General features: G+C 38.6%; 1 protein-coding gene across 2 annotated transcripts; it reads left to right on the top strand.

Moving 5' to 3' along the window:
- Window positions 1-84: 84 nt before the first annotated feature.
- On the top strand, window positions 85-10,289 carry LOC111322685 (enoyl-[acyl-carrier-protein] reductase, mitochondrial). 2 transcript variants are annotated; one of them, XM_022925826.2, is made up of 10 exons: window positions 85-315; window positions 875-972; window positions 1,948-2,082; window positions 2,220-2,363; window positions 2,853-2,955; window positions 3,416-3,518; window positions 4,759-4,832; window positions 5,579-5,639; window positions 7,992-8,064; window positions 9,288-10,289. In XM_022925826.2, exons 1-10 carry the CDS (start codon window positions 170-172, stop codon window positions 9,452-9,454), a joined length of 1,104 nt encoding a protein of 367 aa, XP_022781561.2. In that variant the 5' UTR covers window positions 85-169; the 3' UTR covers window positions 9,455-10,289. The 2 variants fall into 2 exon arrangements, with proteins under 2 accessions (XP_022781561.2, XP_022781562.2); XM_022925827.2 differs by lacking the exon at window positions 85-315 and having other exon boundaries at window positions 1,814-2,082.
- Window positions 10,290-10,386: the final 97 nt, after the last annotated feature.

The raw sequence follows: 10,386 nt of genomic DNA, 5'->3' as shown, positions 1-10,386 counted from the left end.
TTATTTTTCTCACGTTTCTGGCCATTTCATAATTAAATCAAGAAGACTAACCAGATAATGAAGTGTACAAATAAAATGGAAACACCTCAAAATAAATGTTGGGACACTTAAAATTTTGAGAACGAGAACAGGGTTAGGAGTGGGATCTGGGATCTACAATGATTCCAATATGGCTGCCAGGTTGTTCAAGGTTATACATCCTGAGCTCGCAAGGAAGTCGAAGAACGTTTCTGTTTCAAATATTTGGCGATTATTCGGTACTAGATCTGAATCTGTTGTGTATTCTGAACATGGAGATCCAGAGAAAGTTTTGAGGTGAGAAATAAGGTTGATTATGGATCATAAAAATTCCAGTTTCTAATATTTTTTTATTTCAATATTTTTTGCAACGCCACCGACTTTTGGATTAAATTGTAAATTTAAGTTTTGAACATAGGGGAATTAAATTAGGGGTATATACATTGAGGTGTCCTGTCAAGACCAATCACACACAAGCCTCACTGAAAACCGCTATGGCGAGCTGGGCTCCCTCTTTAAATATTTTTTAAATAAATAAAACAAGCAAAAATATGTAAATTAAGTCTTTAAGTGAAAGTTTTACACGGCTGTGCTTTATTGGAAATTGAATGGAACCCAGTGCTCTAAAACTGTGAAATCCAGGGTGCCCAGCATATGCGTTGTATGAAAAACCTAAAATTCCTGAGTCGCCCAAGAGCAAAAGTAAGGTGCTGCAAGGGCCACTGGGTACTGCTAGACTGCAGCCTTGTTTTAGGTTGTAAACAACACATTATTTTATTTTCAACTTATTCAATTTCTTCAAATCACTTTTTATGGAAAGAAATTTGAATATATATTTGTATAATATCTCAAACAGATTAGAGTATGCAGAAAAAGGCAAATTTGGCCCTAGTTCTGTGTCAGTACGGATGCTAGCTGCCCCAATAAATCCAGCTGACATCAATCAGATTCAAGGTTTTCCACATACATTTATGATGGTTTATTATACTAGACAACATAATAAATATCTCTTTGTTGGAAAATGTTAAGCGATTTCAAAATTTAATACACTGGTATTTTAGTGGACAAATTTCTGAGTTTCTGTATATTACTAAATTGCTAGCTAGGTTTTTTATTTCTCACTTGGCAGTGTTATTTAAGATATGCTCAAGTCCGCAAAATTTGTCCACTAAATAAGCATCTTAATTTTTTTAAACTGCATGGCATTTTATTAGGGTTATTTTAGTTATTCTGAGAGAATTTGGTGAATATTTCTTACTGCAGGGAATGGTCTACAGTATAGACTAAATGCTTGGAAGTCTGAAATAATCACTGAATTGTTATGGTATATCTTATGTTAGCCTAATGAAAGTGTTTAATGTTTGTTTAGAAATGTAAGTTGTTGGAACAAATTTTGAGGGCCTGCAGTCCACCCACACAGTAGGGTTTAGTCCCCTTGCAACATTACATATTTAAGTTTTTGTGCAAAAAGTTTCATAAATGTTATGTAGTTGTCATGGTATGTTCATAATGTTTCATCTGGTGTCCCTGTAAATCCTAACTGCCAAGTATGTTTTGATTAAGCTTTCATTTTACTGGGTTTATTTCATTTGTTGTCATTTATTGTCGGCAGTTAGATTTAGTGTAGTTTGATTTTGTTACAGAAACCACTGATCAAGAGTAAAATGTATAGTTTGGCTAACCATTGAGAAATGTTACCGATGCGTTTGTTACATAAATCAATTGTGATAGCTTGCACTATCACTATCGAATGAGGTGGCTGGGTATTATGTTGTTTACTACTATTCTTTTGTAGGGTCCGACCCAGTTAAAGAGCAGGAAAACTCATTTTCTAAGGAAGGTGTAGAGGAGAATCTACGTTCAGCCTAACAATGGTTAGGACCTTTCATTTTCAAAATACTTTTCAAAGTGTTAGTTTTTCATGTACAGGTACTTATCCGCTGAAACCATCCCTACCAGCCGTCGGTGGAAATGAAGGAGTGGGAGAGGTCATAGAGGTCGGGAAGGATGTGCAGAGCCTCAATACAGGAGATCAGGTCATCTTGAGAGCAGATCAGTGTTTAGGTATTTTGTGGTGAAAACATATGGTATATATTATTGAGAGTATAAAATGCTTCAATGCATCAATGTTAGGGACACCAGGTCTTTTTAAAAAAAGTCCAGAACAATTTATGCATATTTTCTTGTCTTGAAAAAAAAAGGTTCTTGGTGCAGGCAATTAGTGGTATCAGAGGATCAAGTTTTAAAAATCCCAATTGGGCTCCCTGTGGAAGCTGCTGCCACAGTCAGTGTAAACCCTTGTACTGCATTCAGGTTACTGAAGGACTTTGAAGATCTGCAGCCTGGTAATATGGATAATGTATAACTGCATTTAAGTCATCCTAAAGATGATAGTATGGATAATGTACAACTGCATTTAAGTCATCCTAAAGAACTATAATGACACGTAGTAAAAATTAAATCATAGATTTTTAACAATTCTGAGGAAGTCATCATCAAGGTCATGTGAAAAAATGTTTGTTAATGAAATTTTTTCATTTTTTTGTGGATGCTGATCCATCAGTGTTATTAGCTGTATGTCTCAGAAACATCTTATAACATTGTGAGCCATTGATGAAGGAAGTTCATTCCATTCTGTTCATTGGTACCAACGTTTCATGCTATTGTTAGGGTGCTGGTAGTGTTGAGGGGTTACCCTGACAAAAATGATCCTTATCTTGTGTCTCTCAGCATCTCACATGGGTGGTTAGTCTACTAAATCAGTAGAAGGTGCAGTCGTCTGTTTAAAAATTACTCTAAGTTGTTTTGTTGTATGCTGTTTTTGTGTTATCAAGGTGATACAGTTATCCAAAATGGTGCAAACAGTGGTGTGGGGCAGGCCCTCATCCAAATTGCAGCAGCCTGGGGCTTAAGTACTGTCAATGTAATTCGTAATAGGTAAATGGAAAATTGTCATCTTCTTTGAAATTATTGTACTGTAAATGTTGAGTACATGGCCTTTCAAATCCCAGCAGTATGTGGGGTTTTACTACTAACAAGAACCTCTACCAGTATGTTACAAACCTTTTACACCCTGACATCAGTTTGCAAATTCCCCTTACTGTTTCTATATGTTTGCTATGGTACTTACAAGGAGAATTTGGTTCCCACTATAGAGCTATAATTTTTGACCTAAAGATCATTTCCTTTATTCTCATAACCCTAATGTTTGATTTAGGGGTGATTCTGTTGGGAGAAACTATATGCTTATCACTTATAGGTTAATGGTCTTGAAAGCTGAATTTTATCTTAATTTTAAGGATTTTAATAAATTAAAGTACATACAATGTAACATCTAACATTAAATGTTACTCCTTTGAATTGTGGTCAATGTTTAACATCAATTTTTGCATTACAGACCAAATGTGGAGGAGCTGAAAATTCATCTTAAAAACCTTGGAGCTAATTTTGTCATTACTGAAGAGGACGTGAAAAGCCCTGAAATGAAAGAAATCATTAAGGTTTGTCTGGCTCAATAGAGATGATGACATGTGTTGACAACTTAAGTAACAGGTTGAATTGGCCATTTTACAGTTGTTTGATTCAGAGTGAGGCTGAAGGTGACCTTGTTGTGATAGAGACCTGTATCTACTTAGCATGATAACAAAGTGATTTACATTTGAAAGGCAGCAAGGTTTGTATCATAACAAGGTCACCCCTAGCCTTGCTCCCATTCAAAGGCTTGGCAACCAAGCACACAACTGTAAAATGGACTATTGGCCAGATTTGTTCATAGAGCCATTTTCAATCAAAAATTGAAAGTAGCCCAAAATCAGACACTGATTCCAGACATCAGTGTTCAATTTTAGACACTAGTGTCTAATTGTAGACATTAGTGTCTGATTGTAGACACTAGTTACTGACTGTAGACACTTGAGTGTCAGATTTTTGACACTACACATCGGAGTGTAGACACTAGTGTCGGATGTTAGATGCTAGTTTTCGATTTTGGGCTTTAGTGGAAGATTTTTGATACTGATTTTTGACAATGTCCGATATTAGATATGATTACATGACTTGGGAAGTCAGAGGGCAAATAACTAAAATCAACCAATCAAAATGCTCTATTGCTGGTCAATATTCTCTCAGTATTGGACCGGGCACTGTCCCGAATGGTCCCGAATGATACCGCACTTGTGTCCCTTTGAACTTCAGTCGTACAATAAATCTCCTATTAACCAAGCTTGCTCGGGACTGTACTGGAAGAATATTGGCCCTCGGTCTTTTTTGTATGGACCGAGTGCAGTGAGGTCTGTACTGTCAAGACCTCAGGCCGATATTCTCCCAGTACGGCCCTCGCGCTTGGTTAATAAGATATATTTACTATTATTATTATTAGGGCTCCCATTGATAACAGACAGCTTTTTGGGTCTGAAGGGGCTTAACCCTGAGCAGTATAAATTAATAAAGGTTCTTCTTCTTCTTCTTCTTCTTCTTCTTCTTCTTCTTCTTCTTCTTCTTCTTCTTCTACTGTCTGATTTTAGTAATAAGTGTCTGATTTTTGCCAGTAGTGTCCTAGTGTAGACACTAGTCTCTGATGTTAGATGCTAGTGTTTGATGTAGACACTGGTGTCTGATTTTATACACTATCGTCCGATTTTAGGCACTTAAGTGTCTGATTCTAGACACAAGTGTCCAATTTTTGCAACACTTGAACTGTGCTTTAATGATATTAATTCTTTATAAATTATTTTCCCTCAGAATGTGAAACCTCCTAAACTTGCCCTCAACTGCGTCGGAGGGAAGAGCTCCATGAACCTTTTCCGCTATCTAGCGTAAGTAAATATTCACTTACTGGTTCTTTTAATTTTCCCAAATACTTCCCCAAGGCAGTTAGTCTTGGTCTTGGCAGGATGGAAAGAAAGCCCTTTATCTTATTCTTCCATTAACTGATACCCCTTCCTGGATACTGAGTCACCCTTTGTAAATGTTTTAAAAGTTTTGCAAAACTGCAGCCTCTCATTTGCAAATTGTGTTAAACCTTTGGTTTCTAACTCTAGAATTCAAATTAACCACACTATTTTCTTTTCATTTTTTTATGGTGCTGTCACTAAAGGAGACTTTGTTTGACAATCAGGAACTTCTTTTAGAAATTGGTGATCACCAAATTTTTGGAGCTCAACTACAAGAAATCTAAAGCAAAGAGTGAGACGAATTGATAGTTAAGCGCTGCGCAAAGGTTTCTGCTTGTTGGAGACTCTCGTGCATAGTATTGTTGATATGCATGCACGTTCAAGGTCGTTGGTCTATAGTGTGTGTGTGTTCTTTCGTTTTTAACCTAAAATATTTTGTTCCTAAATCACGCCAAAAAATTGATACCTCACTTTTGTAAAATATGAGGAGCCTGTAGCTGTCATAAGCCTCTTAGTTTCCCTACGGGTTTCCTCGCCACATACTAAATCTTCAGTTATATTATATTAATGTGTGTTTAATTCTTTTTATTTCTGCTGATGTATCATAAATTACGAAATGGCAAGTAACCATGTGGCAGCGTTCACTGATTTAAGTCTTGTAATTTCAGGCCGAAAGGAACAATGGTCACTTATGGCGGAATGTCAAGACAACCGGTTACAGTACCCACGGTACGAAATAAAGTTTTTGTCATTTGACAATACCTTTACAGTCAAAGCTGTCTAGACAGTTCTAGAGAAATCTTCAACTAACTGCTGAGAGAAATCAGGGTGGGGTTGAATTAGAGATGTACATAGCCACCCACTCGAACAACCCTTCGATTAAAGCATCATACAGAAAAGAGCGCAATAAAGTTGTGGATATGCTTCGGTCATCACGTTCTGACTATGTCAACAATGAGATTGGAGGGAGCTTGGACTCTAACCCAAAACGCTTTTGGAATTACGTCAAGTCTTGAGGATCTGAATCCTTAGAGGTTCCAACACTTCAGAGCAGTAATAACCTCTATGTCTCCAGTAAAGATAAAGCGCAAGCCCTAAACAATCATTTTAAATCTGTATTCGTGGATGATGACGGTATCCTACCTGAAATTGGTTTATCTGATTATCCGCCAATTCCAAATCTGTCATTTGATGTAAATGGTGTCAAGAAGCAAATTTGTAATGTGAATCCCAACAAAGCATGTGACCCGGACAACCTGTCACCTCGTATACTGAAGTTATTAGCTAATGAATTGTCTCCTGTACTTGCCTTTCTTTTTCAACAAAGTTACGATTTCGGCAGGCTACCTGATGACTGGTCAAAGGCCTTGGTTACACCAGTATACAAGAAGGGTGGCAAGCAAGATCCAAAAAATTACAGGCCCATTTCTTTGACTTGCATATGTTGCAAGATTATGGAGCGCATAGTACTTAGCCACGTCCACAAGCACCTGTCCACAAATAACATCCTTTGTAAACACCAACATGGCTTTAGGTCCAGACTGTCTTGTGAAACGCAACTGGTCTCAGCCATTCACGAGTGGGCCTCCATTCTTAACATTAAAAGTCAAGCTGATGTTATCCAACTCGATTTCAGCAAGGCCTTCGACAAAGTATCTCATCCAAAGCTCTTACATAAGTTAAGTCACTATGGTATTCAAGGCCAGACCTTATTATGGATAAAGGGTTTCTAAGACAACCGCTCTCAAAGTGTCAGTGTAAACGGCGTACACTCTACCCCGTGCAAGGTTATTTCAGGTGTTCCACAAGGGTCTGTCTTAGGCCCCACGCTTTTCTTGATGTACATAAATGACATCGTGGGTGACATCAAGTCAAATATTAGACTCTGCTGACGACACCATCATGTAACGACAAGTTGTATTGCCTGCGGATCATCTTATCCTTCAACAAGACCTTGACAAACTAACTTCATGCGTCTGTCTTTGGCAGATGGAGTTTAATGTTAAGAAATGCTACCACATTTCCTTGACCAACAAGCGAACCGTTGTCATACTACCATATTACATGCATAGTCAGGTCTTGGAACATGTAACTTCCTATGATTATCTGGGTGTTAGATTAACGAGCAAGCTAAATTGGAAACAACACTGTGATAAAACTTCCAACAAAGTCAATAGGGCTCTCGGGCTGGTCAAACGGACTACAAGGCAATTATTCGACCTTTACTAGAATATGCAAGTGCTTCCTGGAATCCACACACAAACAGGGACACTGAAACTATCGAAAAAGTCCAGCGACGGGCTGCTCGTTTCGTCGCGCACAGTTACAAGAGATCTACAAACTCACAAGATCTTGTAAATCAACTTGGTTGGGACGCCTTGGAATCCAGACGTTTGCTGGCCCAAGTGACTCTTTTTTATAAAATCAAAAACAATCTCATAGATCTTGAATTCTCATCTCCTATCCAACCAGCTCCTAGACCAAGGATCCAACATGCCATGCTCCAGCCCCACTCAAGTGTTTTGGCGCACAGTTATTCTCCGTTTATACGAACTTTTCGGGTCTGGAATAAACTGTCAACTCAAGCCCAAGTTGAGAACATTACTTCTTTTAAATCATTAGCCATAAGGGACATTCAGAACATGAAGACCCCGAACCACCAGAAAAGATTTTGAACTATTTACATTTATTGTTTCTTTTAGACTTTACATATTAATTTTATTGTAGATTATTAGCACTATTTATTACTTATTCTATATCTTCCAGCGTTAGCCCAGCTATTTGGGAGTATAAGTTCCAAGTTTTCAAGCATCTTGTAGTTCAAGAAAACTAATAAGAAGTTGTTCGTCTTTTTCTTTCTCTCGAACATATATCACGCCTCGGAATAACTTGTTGCCATCGCCGAGAACACGATGGAGGACGAGTAAAGCGTACAATAACAAAACTAGACCATAAGCCGCATTAAACCTACATTTAGTATGTCTTGGCCAAGCTCTTTGGCTTTTCGATCCCCTCCACCGACCGAGAGTGCAATGCAGTGAATTTGTTATAATTGTTTAGTTATACATGTCTTGTCTTTAGGGCTCCCTGATATTTGATGACGTAAATGTAAGAGGATTCTGGATGTCCCACTGGAATGCCGAGCATCAGAAAGGTATTGAGTCTACGTTCCTACTAAGGGGAGAGGTATGGGGAAGTGAAAGACGTGATTCACCACTGATGAGGGTAGGGATGGAAAATCTAGGAAGAGACGTACTGGAGAGGGGAATGGCCGCTAATCCTTTTTTCCCTCCCTTGCTTCTCGGACCAAGAACTTGCCGAGAAAAAGAATCTGACAACTTTATCTAAGATTCCTTTTAATAGCCTCCTTTACTTAGTACATTTAAAAGTTTATAAAGGGCAGGTTTAGCAAACTTAGGCGGTGCTTCATAGCGCGCGCAAAACCTCAAGCTTCGCGGACTAAGGAAACACGATGTTAAGAGCAGTGAAGACTTAACAACTTTTAGAATTGTTTGGCCACGAAGACGATGGAATAAATAGCATACAATAAAAAGAATAAAACATAGGGCTTGTTAACAACGAATAGGTAAGGAAAGAGCCTAAAGGAACTAAGATGGAGACTATCAACACGGATTGTAAAATGATTTTTCAAGATGGACAAACTACGACGAAAACATGTTTCAAAATGTCAAACGGGCGGACAAACTTACATATGATTACAAAAGCTGACGTTTCGAGCGTTAGCCCTTCGTCGTTTCGAGCGTTAGCCCTTCGCTCCGACGAAGGGCTAACGCTCGAAACGTCAGCTTTTGTAATCATTACGGTGGCCAATTTACCATTTCAACTTTGTTGATATATCCAAATTATTTCGTTACTCCCACCGACGCAGCCTCAAACAGTTTCTTTCGAAACTATCAGCCTTTAAACTTACATATGGTTACCAATTTTAAAGGTATAAAGACCGGTTGGAGAACAGTTAAATTAAAGGACGATTTTTCACTTAAGAATGTCTATACTGATATTTTCTCGTGATTAGAAATGAAAAACCCCGGCCGATCACTTGCAGTAGAACTCAGGGACAGGTCTATATTTGTCACCTGGGAGGGGGAGGGAGGGTTGGACGTTTTCTTATGGTTCTCCATCATTGGCAGTCGATTTTTCTATAGTCCTTACTTTTTACTCTGTTAGCGACGACGGATCCCTCTCCATCTCCTCTGAAAACCACGTGATCCCCCCCAAAATCCTCCTTCCCCTCCCCCTCCCTCCTCGCTTGGCGATAAATAATGACTGGTGCCTCGTTACTGGAAAATGAAATGGTCAACTTACCTCAGATATATTTTTCTGCGTCTGTTAGCCCGTGCTTATTATTCTTTGCAGATGCCATTAAACTAAACATGATGGAAGAAGTATGCGAAATGGTACAGAATGGTCAGTTAACGTCCCCTCCTTGCAAGAAGCATTCCTTAAAGAATTTCAAGACGGCTATTTCCGAAGCTCTCAAGCCGCACCCTAAAACAAAACAGCTTTTGATAATGACAGAGTAATTTTGAACGTGTTGGTAAGAGATTTAAAAAAGGACTTTATTCCCAAGACCCGAAGGGTTACTCCCGCAACTGATGTTTGTCGGCAAGTCATGAGCGTCTAGGTTATAAATTTAAACAAAATATCCTAGTTAATTACTTGTGAGAGATTGAAAAGCTTAATAAATGAGGAAGGTTTGAGCATAATTATCTTTTAACCAATCACTTCTGGGCAATGGATGAGGCATTTTTTTCTGCAATTTTTGTTGGAAAAGTAATCCTATTATCACTCTAATTCTCGACCGTTTTGAAGTTTACCGGTCTCTTGGGGAAGAGACAGGATCTGCCTCAGCGAAGGACTTTGTCATTTAAAGTAGGGACCTTAAGCAACCACGACGGCGACGGCAACGAGGACGGGGAGAAACAAGACATCTAATTGGCAGAACAATAGCTCAGCACGTGCATTTTGAAACTTTGTACATTTCTTAGCCGTCCTATGCAAAAGAACAACGTGAAATCGTCAAAATTTGCGTCGTCTGCGAACCGAAACCGCGACGGCAAATTATTTTAATCTCCGTTTGGAACTCAACCCTGCTTTTATACGTCATGCTGAAGTTGAGCTGTGGCGTCGTATGAGACAGTAAGCTCATGCAGCTATTTTTAAAATTTTAACTAAGAGTAGAAATTCATTTTTTAATCGAAGTCTTCCTTGGCGTTGCCGTCCTGACTGCTTAAGGTCCCTAATGGCAAAGGGAGAGAAACAGACGACAATAAAGTTTACCTAGACAAACGATGGAGGTCGATGGACTAAAAGTCAGGTTTCATTTCCGAATTGTAATAAAAAGTGTTAGTAACCCCACTTTGGTCTGATTTGAAACAACTCGATCTAGCACAGCCGATGTCTTAAACCCTTTACACCCTAACATCAGTATGCATATTCTCCGTACTGTTCTCTA

The sequence above is a fragment of the Stylophora pistillata genome, chromosome 13, assembly GCF_964205215.1.
Source record: "Stylophora pistillata chromosome 13, jaStyPist1.2, whole genome shotgun sequence".
Classification (NCBI taxonomy): Eukaryota; Metazoa; Cnidaria; class Anthozoa; order Scleractinia; family Pocilloporidae; genus Stylophora; species Stylophora pistillata.
The sequence above is the reverse complement of the archived record's forward strand: the minus strand, read 5'-3'. Positions and strand labels throughout refer to the sequence as shown.